The following is a 16,885-nucleotide window of genomic DNA, read 5'->3' on the forward strand; positions in this document are numbered from 1 at the left end:
GAAGACAGACTCCCATTCTTCCTTTTGCTGGACAACAAAGTCACAGGATTTTTTGCTTGCTTCTTCTCTGTGGATACAGGCATGCATGGAAGCCTTTTGTACAGCAATCCAGCTCCAGCAGGAGAGACAAAGAAACCACCTGCCTGCAAAAAGGTGATTAGGGCACTCTCTTGGAAGGCAATTACAGCTTCTGGAACACTTTAGCAAACATTTTTTTAAGGAGCTGAGTTCTCAGAATGTCATGCTTTTGATCTATGCAGAAGGTAGTAAAACAGCTAAGATAAACAATAAGCAAAGAAGATGTACCTTTCCTTGGGATGCGGGAAGGAAAATAGGAATCTGGCCCTGGAGGACCCATCTCGCCCAGCTCCCCCTGTCAACAGAAGTTGAAGTATCACATCAAAGCACATTATTACAGAGAATTTATTTTAAAATGGAAAGGTATGCCCATGAAACACAAAACCCCAAATTACCAAAGGCATTGACATGACATTTAAGAAACCTCTAAGATATCAAATTAACAAACCACACAGCTGGTTCTACGATGACATGATGACATGATGACAGAAAAGGAAAGAAAGCAAAATGACATCTGGCTTATTGCTTCTAGCAGATGAAAGTAAAGCATTACCTTGCTTCCTCTGGGACCATGGCCACCAGGTGGACCATCAAATCCTGGAAAACCCTGTAATATACATAAAAATGATTGACTTTTCCTTTATCAAAGACAGACTAGAATTATTTGGTCTGTAGCAGTTCCTGTAATACCAATAAGATTCCTTGTCATTTGATGTCCCACCTCTTGGACCAAGCCTAACTCTTGCCAAAAGCCAAAGGGACCTGCTGTGCTGCAGACTCTGTCAAGCCTGGCGGTGGTGCATATGGAAGGAGCACCTACACTCACACCATTCTATGGATGCTGCAGGGTGCAGGAGGAGAAAAGGGGATCCCCTCCATGCTAGTTGAAGCTGAGACACATGGGCCAGGCAGCCAGACCACACCAGACTGCTGCAAGAAAACTAAATGAGTCAGAATCATTAAAAGTAGACACTGGACTGGAAACAGTGAGCAGTGAAACAGCACTGAAGTACACAGGTCTTTTTTGCTCTTTTCCAGGTGGCTGGAGACTGTTTGTCTGAAGAAGGGCTGAATGAGAAGAACTCAGAAGCAACCAGATTTCAGAGATGCTGATGAGATGAGATCATCTCTTCTGTGTGTTTTACTCAGCTCTTTGACAACTTTTGCTCGCTACAGAAAATGTTTATGTGTACTCTGGAAAGAGGCTGGCATTAAAAAGGTGTGCTTTTAGCAGAAATCAGTGTCCAGATCAACAACTGATGTCAAGTAACACAGTTTTGCTGAAACCAGTAGTTTTGCATAATTCACACTTATAATTAGATTATTAGTTTTTTAAATCTCAGCATCTCTCGGGTTTCATAGTGGGTACAACTCTTACCCAGAACTTGAATGTTAATAACCAGCTCTGTAAGTCACTCTTGAAGTAGTTTTGAAGCACTAACAATACTACAGCTCTCAACAAGATGCTGCAAACCTGATCACATTTCAGAGACTTTTCCATAACGGCAAGTGTACATCACACCATTGGAAAAAGAGACTCGTGATTATCAGGTGTAAAATCTCTTTACACTAGGTGGAGCTGGTGGTCTAAAAGCAAAGCCAGCCGCTTCCTACTTGACTGCAACTTTATCTGTGTGCTAGCAGGACTTAATCATCCTTCTTTCTTTCTTAAGAATAAAATCACTCAAAAATCAACAAAAATGAGGTTGTAAAGAGCACATAGAGTAGGATGTCCCCTCTCACACACACATGATACAATGATAGTCCATCCAAACCAATGTACCTTCTGTTAAAACTATTGCCAAGATTCATCCTCAAAAAGGAGCAGCCACTGCTCTCATCTGACTGGAGCATGAACCCATGTTAAGGTCACCAGTGGGCTTTAATGGGTTTTGCATGAGCCTCTCCATGTATGTATTACTAATAGCAATTCCCTTCCATACCACCAGGACAGAGTAGCTGTGCAAATGTTATTTTTCAGATTTCGTGTACTTTCATGTCCCATGTGTTTTATGTTATCATTGTTATGCCTTGGTGGCAGGACAAATCTTTAAACAACTAAAGATGGCAAAGCATGGAAAAATCATGCATCCCACAGCTATTTACCTCATGGAAGTGATTTCTAATGCTGACTAAAGAAGCCTTTTTCTGAGACCAAACAGAAAGCCTCTGTCTGACAGAATTCTATTTTAAATATTTGGGTGTGTTTCCATGGGGATAGAGATTTAAGTAGTATATTTATCAGTTTCCATCTCTTCTCCCTTTGTGATATCCAAGATAACCATACATCTCAACAACATCTGCTGAAAGCTGTTCAAAAAAGTTTCTGCTTGTAGCAGGAAAATTACAGAAATCATAATCACAGTAATTAGAAGAGTGAATGCAACACCTCCCTGTAGTGCTCTCAAAAGATGCTCATGGTTTAAGCAAAACTGGACTTTAATCATAGGGTAATTTTTTTCTCACTGATGAGAAGAAGAACTGACCCAAAATTAGAATGATGGCTGAACCCAGACGATATTTGTTAGACTACAGCTAGTGTAATTGCAGGCTGTATTTGTCCTCTACAGTTTACTTTTCAGAGAGATTGTCTACATATGTATTAGAAACAACAGCCTTGTATGAAATACTCACTCTTTCTCCACTGAGTCCTGGAAAACCACTGATGCCAGGCAGTCCCTATGAAAGTACAATAAAATTAACAAAATAAAATGACATTCTAACACCTCGTGGCAAAGAACCATTATTATTTATTAGATAAAATAAATCTAACAGCTTAAAACTCTAACAGTCATACTTCAGGTATGTTTTCAATTAGGTTTTTGTATGGTGCAAACAGTACAAGTCTGAAATCTAATATGGTATTTTATTTTTTCTCTCTTAATCAATACATTGTAAATCGACTATAACAATTTTAAAGATGACTGAGATCTTTTAAAAAAACGTATTTTCAGTACTGTTCTTACTCCGTTTAAGCACTTCAGAAATACTGCCCCAAAACAAACAGTCACAGATGCTACAAGGAAGATTTAGATTGATTTTTGTTCGAGTCCACCAGTAAGTGGAGTCAGACTCATTTTGTTAACCATGGTCTACAGATGGGAACAGGGAAGAACAGTCTGAGCAGAGGACCAGGACAGCAGCTGTGGTTAATGAGCACAGCTGCAGGTGAGAGATGCACAAGGCATACCTTGCCATTCTTTGGCACACCTGTGAGTCCCGTGGGGTTCTCCTCCCACCACCATTTCAAAATGAACTTTTTACTTTCTGCTTCAGGCCGTTCTGAGCTGGCCAAACCCATCGATCTGAAGAACTATAATTTCTATGATTTGTTCATCTGTGTTTTGTTCCAGAAGGCAAACTCCCAGCTCAGATCCACACATTCAGCAGAGGGAATTCTACCCTTAATAAGTGACTCACCCTTTGTCCTGGGTAGCCCATTACCCCTTCTTCACCTTTTTCGAGAGGAAAGAGAAGCACACCCTAGGAAAGATTGCATGTCAATTCAACGTATTTCTTCATTATGTGCAAAATAATTGCAACACTGTTTTATGGAAGCTAAACAGGAAGAAAGCATCATTGTAACACAAGGGAAATCTAATAATAGCTGCATGTGAAAGAACTGTTGTCCTTAAAATTAAGTGTAACATGCTTGCTTCATTACAATAGCAGGAGCAGGCCATTAGAGAGAGGATAGTGTCTCCCTCCTATCATCTCCTTTATTTCTTCTGTGTCTGCAGCTCTGAAGAAGAGCCAAAGCAGTTATTCAGCTATACAACCAATTAAGCAACTCAGCTTTTGCCCAAACTGAGAGCTATTTGGCAAACACAGGCATGCTGCTATCCATCCTACTGTACAAAACAAAAGAAAGGGAGAAACACATATCCTCTTTTGCTACATCAGCATATAAGCTACAGTTTTCCTAATGGCTAAAAAAAATCCTACATGTGTAAAATATGACCAGCAGCTGAAGAACTGGCTAGCAACCACACATGGAGGGCATCAAGGCTCACAATGTGACCTTCTCCCATAACCTTGTGGAGCTGCTGACCAGACCATCTGAGAAAATAAAGCTCTACAAAATGCTCAGTGAGGCATCTCTGCTTGGTAAAGACTGTGTTTTAAACCCCTCTGGGAAGTCAAAAGGAACCACTCAGTGGCAAAGCTATTTAGTCAGTCTAGAGGTTGTCTATGAGTTATAACTAAACCATGTTCAGTCAAGCTGGGTTGACAGCTTTACAAATTACAGCAACATATGGGATTACTGCCCACTTACTCAACAGACCTAAAAAACCATGAGACAAAAAGTCTGTATGTGTTGGACAGTAGGCTAAAAATAATTAAAATATTTTTCCATATATTCTTATTTAATAAAATATAGTGAAATTTTAAAACATAGATCAGAAGAGTAAGTAAAGAGATTTATTAATAATTAAAACTAAAATAAAAAATGTGTGAGGGAAAATCTTATCTCAGTAAACCAGTGAGAGAACAACTGATGGTGTTGTGCAGTTATTACACATCAAGTTGCTCATTTTTTCTGAAGCATTAGAACTGATGTCTCTCTTTATAACACATCTATATTGCATCACATCAGTGAAGAGTGCACAAGTATTAACTCCAATATTATTATTTGACTTTGTTCTTCTCCACATGACTTACTGGAATTCCAGCTTCCCCTCTTGGTCCAGGGTCTCCTCTTTCACCCTAACAATAAAGAAATAGTATTCAGATAGGTTTGACATTCCCATTCGCATTTCAATAACTTTCATACAACACAAAATGTCTGATAAAGACAAAAGACACTACTCTTGTGCTGTTCTTTATTCATACCCTTCTCACATGAAATGAATGCTTTCATAAGAAGTTCCTTTTAAAGAAATATTTGATAATTTTTCTGAAAAGGTCTCTAGGAATGTGAATGCTGAGCTCTTTCCAGGCTTGTTCAAGAGATATCTGGGTGGTGAGTGCTTAAGTAATGCCTTTGAATAAATGCACACACTCCCATTTTTACCTACTGATTATCTATGAATTATGTGATCAAGAGCTCCTGTTAGGGTAAGACAAATCATAGCCTAAATTCCACTCTCTATATTGATGATATCTCCATTGCATATAACAACTCTCCAGGTAAATAGTTCACTTGTGGTGGGTGTCTCTGCTTAGTCATGAAAATCTCAGCATGTATGTTATTTAGGGCAGACTGCAGAGTATTAAAAGTATTTTTAGATCTTTCAGTAACATAGCAATTTACACATCTAACTGCAGAAGTCGTATGAGCCACATAAACTTTCTAACTTCAAATATTGGATGAAAAATAACTGGCCTGGAGTTTGGTGTTTGATACAGAATATAGACATACAGGAAGTGATTGCATCTGCTCCCAGCAAGAAGCAACAGATGAGAATAAACTGCATCTTGCATGTGGGGATTTCTCCAATATGTATGAATAAGCCTTAACTCTCATTATATAAATATCTGCATCACATAAATAAGTTACCAAAACAAACACAGTAATGGTTCCTTAGCAGGCATTTCTGCTGAGATGTGAGTGATGGCCAGTAGTTGCATGCTTAAACAAAAAGAACAAGTGTGCCAAAGGCACCTCTAAACTTGAGAAATAACTTCTGAATTACTTAAGCCACCATAGTTTCAATAAATACTGTATGATCCAAGCTTGTGAAAGTAGCAGACTTCTCTCTTGATATATTGAAATCTTTTAAGCTTTATATGTTAAAGCATGTTTGTACAATATTTTGCTTTTGGTAGTGCAGAGTTCTTAGTTCCTTGTTTATTTCAGAAAAATACCCTCTTAGTTACCTTGTGCTTGTCAGAGGGGACACCCATCAGTTCTCTTGTAGGAAGCCCTGGTGGACCTGGAGGACCTGGGGGGCCCTGCAGGAAAAACACAAAGGAATATTTACTAACAGCTCTAATACCTGCTCAAGCTGTTGATCAGCAGAGGCTCGAGGACACTTCAATCAAAGGAGCACCACAGATTCGCTCCTGCTGGGAGTATGGTTCTTAACCATATACAGCCATACCAAATAAATTTATGGCAAGATATATTAATTTTGTGCTGGATTAACATATAGCAATATTTGCTCTTGCCCTGTGTGTTGCCAGAACAACAGCAAAGATTATTGCATTACATAAAATGGCCTGGCTTTATAAATTTCAGAAGTGTTACCTCTGTGTCAGTGTAAATGAGAGAGCACAGAGAGACCTAGACATGCAGGGGTTTGTTTATAGAGATTATAATTACTTTCATACCTATACTTCATTTTTCTCTTATAATTATATAATGCAATTGCAAATGAAGAGAGTATTCAAAATATGTTCATTTATAAATAGCAGATAACATCCACCTGCCCTTCACTAGTGATACTAATTAATTAGTTTTTCTTTACCTGTTCACCTTTTTCTCCATAGAAGCCAAGGCCCCTGTTGCCCTGCAAAAACAATAGGTCAATGTTTACCAAGTGTACAACTCTAATCTAGTCTAAAATTCAAATTTAAACATGCTTAAAGGGATTTTCAGGCTTACAAGTCTGTATGACACCACTGAAAAACTGCAATCAAATAATAGTCTAGGTTTACCTTGAAGTATTTTTATAGCTTTAGAAGTAATTTTACAGACCTAAACTTTTAGAAAGACAACTCTATTTAAAATCTCATGCTACCAGTTCTTCTTTGAGTCATCCACTGAGTAATGCAATTAAAAGATCAACCATTTCTTCTGCAAGATTTTTAATAGCCTTGAATGCTAAATAAAGACATCTAAATGGGCTGGAACAATGAACTCATATATTTTTTCCATGGAAATAAAATTGAATATTGTGAAGACTGCAAGCATTCTCTATTCATGGGAAGCTACTGTGACTACAGTAGCAAATTAAATCTGGCTCTAGAACTGGTTTAATCTTTTCAGGGTAGGTGATCTCAGTGTAAGATTAACTTCCCATGTTATGCAGCCAACACAGAAACTCTTGTGCTACACAGCCTTTGGTGCAGCCCGTGGTTCTGTCTTACTGCCTTCAAGTAGGCCTTGGATAAACCTCAGCAACACAAAATCAACATTAATGACTCTGACACAAAGACTTACTTGTGGTCCTGGGGGCCCTGGGGGTCCTGGTGGTCCCTGAGGAAGCACAATAGGGGAGAGCAAGTTACTTGCTGCTTTCTAGTCAATGCATGCAGGAGGTTAGCTACTCTCTGCCTGAAACCCAAGGATGTCTGTTAGTAGGGAGTGTATTCCTCAGCATCCCATGTGCTGTTGTTACTATATTAGCTGTATTTACTGAAAAATACCTTCCTAGGTCACATTGTAATCTTTCTGAACAGAATGACAGTTACCCAGCTTAACTACAAGGAAAACCCATTTTTCAACTAATAAGAACTTGTGCTTTTGGACCCTGACTAAGCAACATTTTAAGCTCATACCTAAAGTTAAGCACATCTTTAAGTGCTTCACTGGGCTGCTGTTTAGGTACTGTATTGGTCTGTAAGGGAGCTGAACTACCATAAGCATCTCAGATTACCTATTTGGGATTATACAGAACAAAATCAAAAGAAGATGGTGGAAAATGGAACTAAAACAGGAAATGTATGTGCCAGAGGTTTACAAGAGGTAGGAAAGCCATTAATTGATGAGTCAATCTCCCTTGCTTTGGTCAGTTATGGTAGCTAAGAGTCTCCAAAGGGCTCTACACATTAAAACTCTGTCAAATGAGGGAAAGATGGGGTGAATAAGAAGCTTGAGCTGTTCAGCTCATGGTGAATGGGTGACATAGAAAGGAGAGAAGGTTGCAGATGGAACTGTCCACCTAATGAGCCCTGAAGGGGATGCTAGCTGCATAATGCAAAATCAAGCCTAATCTGCAAGGAAAAGATAGTAACACTGAGGTGAGACCTGAACTTTTTAGGCATACATAGCCTTGCTATGTACCTTTGTGTGCATAAATACTAGACTTGTTCTGAAAAAAACCTGCTTTTGAATCAATTTTGGTTACTTGAGTAATTTGTGAGCTACTGCCTGATTTAGTGGGCAGATGCAGTGCACAGGGAATCCCTCAGCCTGGGGAGCCTGCAGGGACCTGGGGGAGCCATGGCTGCCTTCCTGCACCACCCAGCACTTAGACAAGAGCAGTGATGCAACTCAGACCTGTGAAGTGCTCCTGGATCTCCCTCACAGGTGAGTCATAGCTTCAAAGGCAGTAAATAAAGTCTTTTATTTCTTTTATTACATGTATTTGGCTCAAAGGTGATGTTGCCAGTATGGTAACCAGAGGGATGTAGTTGTGGGGCTTCCCCAAGACAGAGGCTCCAAAAATGCACAGTTCACAGCACTCCTAACATCCAAGTAAGAGCACTGGGAATATGAGTCACTGCAGGCTGGGCTCCTGTGTGAAGCTCATGGACTTCTGTGGGTTTGCTCTAAAGAAATAGTAAGTAAAGGACTGATTTCCCTTCAGGAGGACCAGTGAGAAAGAAAAGGTTTACTCCAGGTGATAAAACAGGCCAGTGAAGAAAATTAACTTTGAAAGGCTTAGCATGCTATGGATTTAGGTTTTGTTTTTCTGGGTTTTTTCTTTTGTTTGTTTTGTGGTGTTTTTTGGGGTTTTTTTGTGGGGTTATTTTTTTTTGTCTGTTTGTTTGTTTGTTCATTCGTTTGTTTGGTTTAGTTTGGGTTTTTTGGGGGTGGGAGGAGGGGGGGTTGTCCCCGCAAACAGATATGGAGGCTGTGAGTGAGAAGCCCTGAGTTAATTTTTTTTCCCTCAGATCAGAGATGTAAAGCAGATCCAAAGTAAATTTTGACAAAATAATGAAAAAAGCAAATGCTACAAAGTTGCGTTACAGGAGAATAAAAGAAGCTTAAAGAAAATTAAATCTATTGAACTTGAATAACTGCTTCTCACCCATAAAGCTATTAACCATGAAAATAAAAAATGTAGAAATTGTATCTGGAGAGAACACAGTCTTCTCAAAGAACTACACTGACACAGTTGTCAACATCAATACTGTAAATTATGATTTTGGAAAGAAATTACTGAAAATAGTTTAAAAATAAAATTGCATTTTAAATACCATTCAATTTCCTGTGGGAAGTATAGAAAGCTAATATACATAACTATGATGAGCAGAAAATATAACATACTCAAGTCATTATATTTCTGATAACTCTGTGTAGGGAGATGTTCCAAGAAGGTTAAAAAAATACAATATGAATCAAAAGCCTCTGACAGCACAGGGCAAAAACCCATATACCTCTTTCTGCAGTATTTATCCCTCAGTATCTCACAGTGCTTTTTAAAAGGTTTTATATCCATTGACACCTTCTTTGCTATTTGTAACCTAGGTTACAATCCAACATCATGGAACTTGCTAAGATAATTCTTCTGTTTGGTTAATTTTCTAGAGAACATAATTAAAATATACTTACTGGTCTTCCCCGCTGTCCTCTTGGACCAATAGGTCCTTGAATACCCAGCGTACCTGGAGGTCCCTTTAAATAAAAAAATCCACCAATTATCAATAAGTGCTGTTCTGATATTAGTTACTGTGGACACTTATCACATCCACTGTAACACTACTTACTGGAAAACCGATGAACCCTGAATCCCCAGGATCTCCCTAGGAAAAAACAAAACCATAGAAGTAAAAAAAATGCAATAAATTCTATATACAAAATTGAATAAAATCTTTTTATTGCTCATTATTTTTTTTTCTCATTCAAACAACTAATTATAGCATGCAATGCTACTCAAACCCTTCCATAGAGATGCATTCCATAGAGATGTTGAGATAACTGAATGTGGGCCACACAGATTTCATACTTTATAGATATGGTTTAGTTGTATGCAGTAGAGTAGCAGGGTACAAAGCTGGCTAGTGAAGTTAGGGATTCAAACTACAAGGCTGAACTATACAGTAGACCACCCTGAATTTTTTGTTGAAGAATCCTACCTATCCAGTGGCTTAGTTAGGGCTATAACCTTAGCTGAAATGTCCAAGCTCATTTTTGTGAGTTGCATGGGAATTACTGAATCATTTTGATTCTCTTCTGAGTCACTAAAAGCATTTGGAACATACTGTTTTCAGTGACCACATATTTTAACTTCAGTACATGCTGAAATGTTTTTGGAAATTAGATCCAAAAATGTTCTAGCCCAAGGACCTTTCAACACACATAAATAATGTGTTATTCAGTCCAAACACCTTCAATCATTTTGAGTAGCATCTTAACTACCTAGTTAATTCGAGTTTAGTTAACAGAATAATTTGTGGAACCAAGTACTTTCGGAAATGAATGCAGGTGTCAGTATCCATCCTTGGCTACAATATAGTTGAGCATTTCTTAAACATTACTTAATCACTCCTGATTACTAACAGTGCAGATCTGAAGATGTTCTAAAAGGAAAAGAAGTTTCCATTGAAAATACAGGCAACTTACAAATATGCCAAGAGAAATTCCTATTTTGGCACTTACTGTTGGCACAAAATACACACAAACAAAGTCAGCAGATCCCTTCTGTGCTGAGTATAGCTCAGTTGTAGCTTTGAAATCAGCCACAATTTATACTCTATGTATGTAATCACTTATCTCCTTCTTATACCTTCAAATTATGCAAAATTATATATATATGAGAAAAAGATGCAAGCGACTACAAAAAACGTTTTAAGGATTAGACACAGTAAAAGCAGCCATTGGAATACTTGAGGTTTACGAAATACCTCAATAAAAATTTGAAGGATATTTTACCCTAAGTCAATCAAACACTTGCATGAAAACTTTACAGGAAAGGTGCTAATAGTAACCAGAAACGTTCAACGGACAAACCTATGGCAAAGAAAGGATCTTGCCATGCATGACACAAAGGTAGTCAATAGAGTCAATAGAATAGAGAGGGAAATACTTGACCTACATCATCTACAGTGCCTTCACAATCCACCTATAGGTTGACATTCATTGGAAATAACTGAATTCAGATTTTTTTCCCTTAGACATCATATAAACTTCACTGTGACCAGAGAAAGTAGAAGCTGCCTTTCAAAACCTACACAGAATCAAAGTGGGCCTCATGGGATGTGCCCATCAGAGTATAAGAAAAATTTACTCTCTATGTCTGAAAAACCGCACTGGGCAAGAATAACAGGGAGTTGCAGGCGTACCCTGTGTCGGCTGATGATCTCCGGGGCTACGATGTACGGCTCTCCCTTCTGGCCCTTGGGCCCCTGGACTCCCTGGAGGTGACCAGAAAAACCAAAACACAGTATCAGCTCTCACACCATCTATGTTAACATGCAAACAGCTAAGAGTGAAATGAAAAATATTTGTTGGTGTTGTAAGTGTACATAAGTATACTGCAGTTTGGAGGTAGAGGCTATGCCTAGCTTTGGAAATTTATGGTTTAGGAAAAAAGTGTAAACCCTCACAGTACATAAAAGAATGAATTCCTAAATTTTGGGGAGAAACCCCCCATTTTGGTTTCTCCCAATTCCTGGGAGAAACCACCAGGGAGTGGTATTATGGAGTAGCAGCTCCTAGCTAGAACTGATGCTACACTTCCCAGGGCTGACATGTGCCCATGTTAATCCAGGAGCCCCACTGCTCACCTCTGCATGATCCTGTGTATCTCACCATGAAAAGCCAATACTCTGGCCATGGGGCAGGGAAGAAAAGGATACTTTCATCAGTAGTTTTGAGTTTAATATTTTATTACTGTTGATTAAAACTGTACAGGTTTTTTTTTCCTGCAGTAATCTCTCTGCAAGGCCTGTGTGACAGGTATAGGTTTGAGCAGACCTTCTGGCCCTGGCTGCAATGCAATGACAGTGCAGTGTGTCCATGATGAGCCTGCACAAGTGCTCTGCTGGGCCAAAATGCCCCACATTCCCTTCATTAAGAGATGTCCCATTAACCCAATCCACGTGTGAATGAAACTCACTCCAGCAATGTTCTTAGTTTCAGATTCTCACTTACTGCCAGCTACTTACAATGCTACCAGGGAAACCAGAGACTCCAGGAATTCCAAAGTCACCAGGGTCACCTGCTGTCCCATTACAGCCGTCATGACCTGGTTTCCCCCTTGGTCCTGGCTGGCCTGGATGACCCTGTTGAGGAAAAAAAAAAGTGTTTATCTATCCATCTGTTTCTAGTTTTCCTTTTCCTGCAGTCACAAAGTATTTAGACATTCTCACATTAAGCCCAAGGCTTGGATCCATGGGAAACTAGGATTTTCAAAGACAGAAACAGACAGTGCCTTTTTTTTAATATAGCTGCAGCTTGAACCAGATGCCCCAGACAGCATGAAAAAACGAGTAGTGAAGGACCTCTCAGAAAGGGTAAGAAAGCTATGTTCAATGCAGGCTCTGTTATACAGAGAACTAAGCCAGATGAGGCTGCTGTGCAGGGATCCACCAAGAACTGGGACTGTTAAGCATTTCAGTGCTTCATGGTGGAAGAGTGGGAAGAAATGTTCCTCACTGAGTTTGAACAGCTTCCAAGCCAAGGAAAAAAGTCAAGGATGCTGTTGGAGCTAGACTGAGTATCATGATGAGGCTGTGACTACGGAAGAAAACAGCAGGGCTCAAAGGTAGAGAGCTGGGGGCACTCCAAGATCTTGACACAGACCCTCTGAAAAGCTACTCCTGTCTCAAACTGTATTTTCATTGCTGTTCCTACATTCACCTTAACTGCTCTTGCTTCTAGTTTGCAGTGAGGCTGATGAGAAGCCTGTTCTAATGTTCACTTGGGCAGCTCTTTTTGTTCTAGCAGGCTCAGTCACAAAAACCCAGAAACTAACATAAAACATTTCTCCCTTCTCCTTTATCTACAGTAAGAGTTTTCTCTTTGCTTTTGCTCCATTACTTAGAAAAAGCAGAAGAATATCCATGTCCTTACTCAGCTCCTCCAAATACTGGCACTCCTCATCCCAGAAGAGAGTCAGTCTTGCCACCATTCTCTCTTGGCTCCCAGCCCCACAACCTAGCACTGTGCCACTGTGGTTTGTTCAGGTGTCTATCTACCTGCCTTCCCATGGTCAGTGAAAAAAATGGTTGGAAAATGTGAGGGTGCTTGAAGGGCAGGGGAGCTTGAAGAGAGTATACAATGAAAACGCAGGTTCAAGTTCTGTCTGAAGGTATTTGTCCCTCACAATGCAATGTGCAGAGGTCAGGGAGCCAGGGCTGAAAAAGAAAATATGCCCAGGTAAGAGGAGCAGTCCAGCTATAGCAACACTGGGCTTCACAGGAGAGCCATTTACTCTGCTTTCCCAGGATGTTACAGTGCTTAGAAACTCAGCATGATGCAGTGAGATGAACAAGATCCTTGGCTCAGGAGTGTTAATAGAAATGGCAAATGTGGTCTTTTTTTCCTTAAAGAGTGAGAAAGAGGGAGACAAGGAAGATTGTGAGAGAGAAATCCCTGAAACTTGATAGGAAATTCTTCTGGAAACAAAAGATGGTGAAAGCAGAGTGGATGTGGATGCGTGGGCTGCAAAGCAGGGCCCTGGTGTCAGGGAGCACTACAAAGGAAACCCAAGCCTGGGAACTCTGTCCAGGGATCCCAGTGACTCAGATTTCTTTGTTATTTTATGACACAAGATGTAAAGAAGTGTAGGCTGGGAAAATACTGTGCTGTGAACTTTACCCGGTTTTCCTCTTTGAGTGTTTCAGTTTCATAGACCTGGTCAATTTGTTCAAAGTTTTACACTGTTTAGTGCTCAGTAAGATTTTTAAGACAATCTCAAGCATGCCATATGAGCTATAAAGCAAATTAACCATAGTTAGTATTCTTAAAATCACTGATTGTTATATGAGCTTTGCAAATCAGAAATAATTAGGAATGACTAACTCGTGTCCTTTGTTCATCAGCTTAAGAGTTGTGAAGCACTTATGTCACAGGTCTTTCCTTAAAAAGAACATACTTAGCTGGGTAACCTCCAGAGACACAGGAAGTTTCTATCCTTTTCTGCCCCTTTTACAAGGGAATTTCTCCATAGGACAAAGTAAATGGACCTTAATTATGTGAGGGAATGAGAGGGAGCACAGATTCTGCTCTTTTGTTGTGTATTTGCAGTTCCACTTGCTTCAGCAAATGTACTTAGTGAAAAGTGTGTATGTGGCTGAGGCAGAATTTAACCCAGACATTTTAATTAAAGTACAAAGGGTTTAAGCTAGCCTGCAATATTTGCATTTGGTGATTTCTTAAAGATGAAGTAACCCACTACTTACAGGAATGCCATCTGCCCCGGGGAATCCAGTGACTCCTCTTTGTCCCTAGAGTGAAACAGCACAATTAAAATTATATTCTGCCAGCATTTTGCTTATTAGCTATAATATTTGATATTCAAAAGTTACCACTTCTCCTTTAGGTCCAGTTATTCCTGGGTATCCTCTTTCACCTTTGTGACCTTTGGGACCTTGCACTCCTGGGATCCCCATCAATCCTGGTGGTCCAGTGAATCCCTGTGATCCAAGGAGTCCTGGCTGGCCCTGATAAAAACAATAAAACAGCATTTACATAGGAACAGTTGTGATGCATGAAGCTGGATAAGTTATCACTGCTGCAATGGAGTCAATCTCTCAAAGAAAAAATAAACACAGAATTTCTTTCCATCCCAGTAGGCCAGGCTCTTTGATAAAAGTCATCTAAAACACCACACAGAGAAACTCCAGCAGCTGTGACTATATTGCACATGTGGTCATAAAATTAACACATGGATATTAGCATTCAAATCAATATTCACTACTTCAGTATTCATGGCCACTCTGTGGAAAAGCTGTTTTCTTTGGAATGAGGTTTCTCAAGAGTGATTCTCCTACAATGTATGATGCCCAAACAAGTAAAATATACTTTACTGTGAAATTTGCTTATTGGCCATACTTATTACAAGTGGCATCTGATATTTAATGCAGGAATTTCTGCCTCTTTAGTGACAATATTTCTATTCAGCAGTGGAGCCCGAACATAATGGGACAGGCATGGATCCACCCAGGTTGAAGAATTGCACACAGGGCTCCCTGGTCATTCTCCCTTCCAGCACTGGTTTGGCTCTTCACGCCACTTCAACCATTGTTTAAAAATAATCCCTGTTGGCTGCCAACATCACAAGGCTCAAAAGGGGAAAAAACAATTTTGAAATGACACAGTGGTGGTTTAAGTAATGGATTGTGACAGTATGTCTGAGATCTGTGAACTGAAGTATTTGAATATCTTTCCAGACGTAGCATCACTGAAGGCACACATGTTTCGCATGTACTCACTGCACTGATGACATTAATAGTACATTGCTGCAATCTTTTCTGGACAAATATGTTTTAAATGCGGCAAAGAGACATTTAACAAGACATTCAAATTAAGCCAAATCTAATGAAAGTTGTTTTTAAAATGCAATTAGATTTTTTACAGAGACCAGGCTGGAACAGCTCCAGTATCTCCCAATGGAGAAGAACTACAACAAACCATGAACAAACACATATATATTTATACAAAAAGCTGATTAAAAATACTACCTTCTTTCAGTATAAAATACTTACAGTCTTGCCCATGACGTCAAAGAAAGAGCTAGAAGCTCAATGCAATTCCTGTTTCAGAGTTCAACTTCATTTTAATGCCATTGAGGTGGAAAGAGGGCAGTGTGGGGACTTGAAAAAAAGAAACCTGAAGATAGCCTAATTTCTTTGGATCAGGAAGTTGTACCAAAGATACTGAACAATGCCTTACTGATATTAGGCAAAATTTATTTTAGTCTCATAGACCCATTTGTGATACACTTTAAAACCTTCATAGTCAACTACTATCTAAAATAAACATTTATCTGTGCTACAGTTGTCTTCATACCACAGACCCCAAACCAATGCTATGACTGAAACACAGCTTGCTTGTAGCTTCAAAAACAAATCAAGTTTCCACACTGCTTCCATGTAAAATGGTTGTCTCAACACTTGGGGTAGGTTTTATATTTTAAATCTAATTTTATCACATCATATGAGTCCATACTGAGAAACTGACACAGCCAAACAAAGTACAGAACTGAGTGCAAGTCCTTAAGACTAGGAATGAGCCTATATGAAGGCTGAATTACAGGGAGCTCCTTGGGACAAGCCACCAGGATGGATCTTGTAGATCTTGTACATACAGTATGGATCCTTTGCTCTGCTGCTATGACTGATTTGATAAGACTGATGGTTTAGGAGCAGTGCCAAAGGACAACATGAATTTAAGTGTTTGAGCTGTCAGTGTGAAAGAGAATTCCCTGTGCTTACAACCAAACCTGACTTTATACAGCATCCCCCCCTTTTAAACCAAGTCTGCTCATGTGGAATATTAAGTGCAAAGAGGCCAATGTCTTTTCAGATTAACAAGGAACAAAGATTACAGGAATACATCTAAAACATAAAGTAACTCATGTTGGCATGAGGCATATGCATCTGAACAAGCAGCTGCTCATTTCCCTATGTCAGGCACCACTGGCTACTACAAATGCATCTACCTCCACCAGCAGTAGTTTTTAGTTTTTTCAAAATGCAGTGAATTCCTAAAATTTGTTTTGTGGAGGTGCAGATCATAGTAGACACATTTTCTGAGTTGCCTGACTCAAATGGAAACATGCTGTTTAAAAGCAGTAGAATAATGACTTAAATCTGAACCAGAATTTTTCAGTGTGAGTTCCAAGATCAGGAAAATCTTTCTTATGCCATATTTTCTCCACTTTTCTTACCTACTATGGGTCAAAAATTAAGTATACAGGAATTCACAAAATACATATGAGCATGCCCCATGAAACTGCCTTTTTAGGGAAAT

General features: G+C 39.3%; 1 protein-coding gene across 1 annotated transcript in view; it reads right to left on the minus strand.

Annotated features, from left to right (window-relative positions):
• Positions 1-16,885, minus strand: part of COL4A2 (collagen type IV alpha 2 chain) — a 137,842-nt gene that overhangs the window by 35,071 nt on the left and 85,886 nt on the right. Inside the window, exons 5-18 of the mRNA XM_088159341.1 lie at positions 14,440-14,574; positions 14,314-14,358; positions 12,076-12,192; positions 11,251-11,322; positions 9,676-9,711; positions 9,521-9,583; positions 7,184-7,219; positions 6,489-6,530; positions 5,899-5,973; positions 4,741-4,785; positions 3,499-3,561; positions 2,713-2,757; positions 632-685; positions 185-373 (exon numbers count right to left, since the gene is read on the minus strand). Coding sequence (XP_088015467.1) covers positions 185-373; positions 632-685; positions 2,713-2,757; positions 3,499-3,561; positions 4,741-4,785; positions 5,899-5,973; positions 6,489-6,530; positions 7,184-7,219; positions 9,521-9,583; positions 9,676-9,711; positions 11,251-11,322; positions 12,076-12,192; positions 14,314-14,358; positions 14,440-14,574 — 1,017 coding nt within the window. The remainder of the gene's footprint in view (positions 1-184; positions 374-631; positions 686-2,712; positions 2,758-3,498; positions 3,562-4,740; positions 4,786-5,898; positions 5,974-6,488; positions 6,531-7,183; positions 7,220-9,520; positions 9,584-9,675; positions 9,712-11,250; positions 11,323-12,075; positions 12,193-14,313; positions 14,359-14,439; positions 14,575-16,885) is intronic.

Source organism: Sturnus vulgaris, chromosome 2 (genome assembly GCF_052056855.1).
Source record: "Sturnus vulgaris isolate bStuVul1 chromosome 2, bStuVul1.hap1, whole genome shotgun sequence".
NCBI classification, from domain to species: Eukaryota; Metazoa; Chordata; class Aves; order Passeriformes; family Sturnidae; genus Sturnus; species Sturnus vulgaris.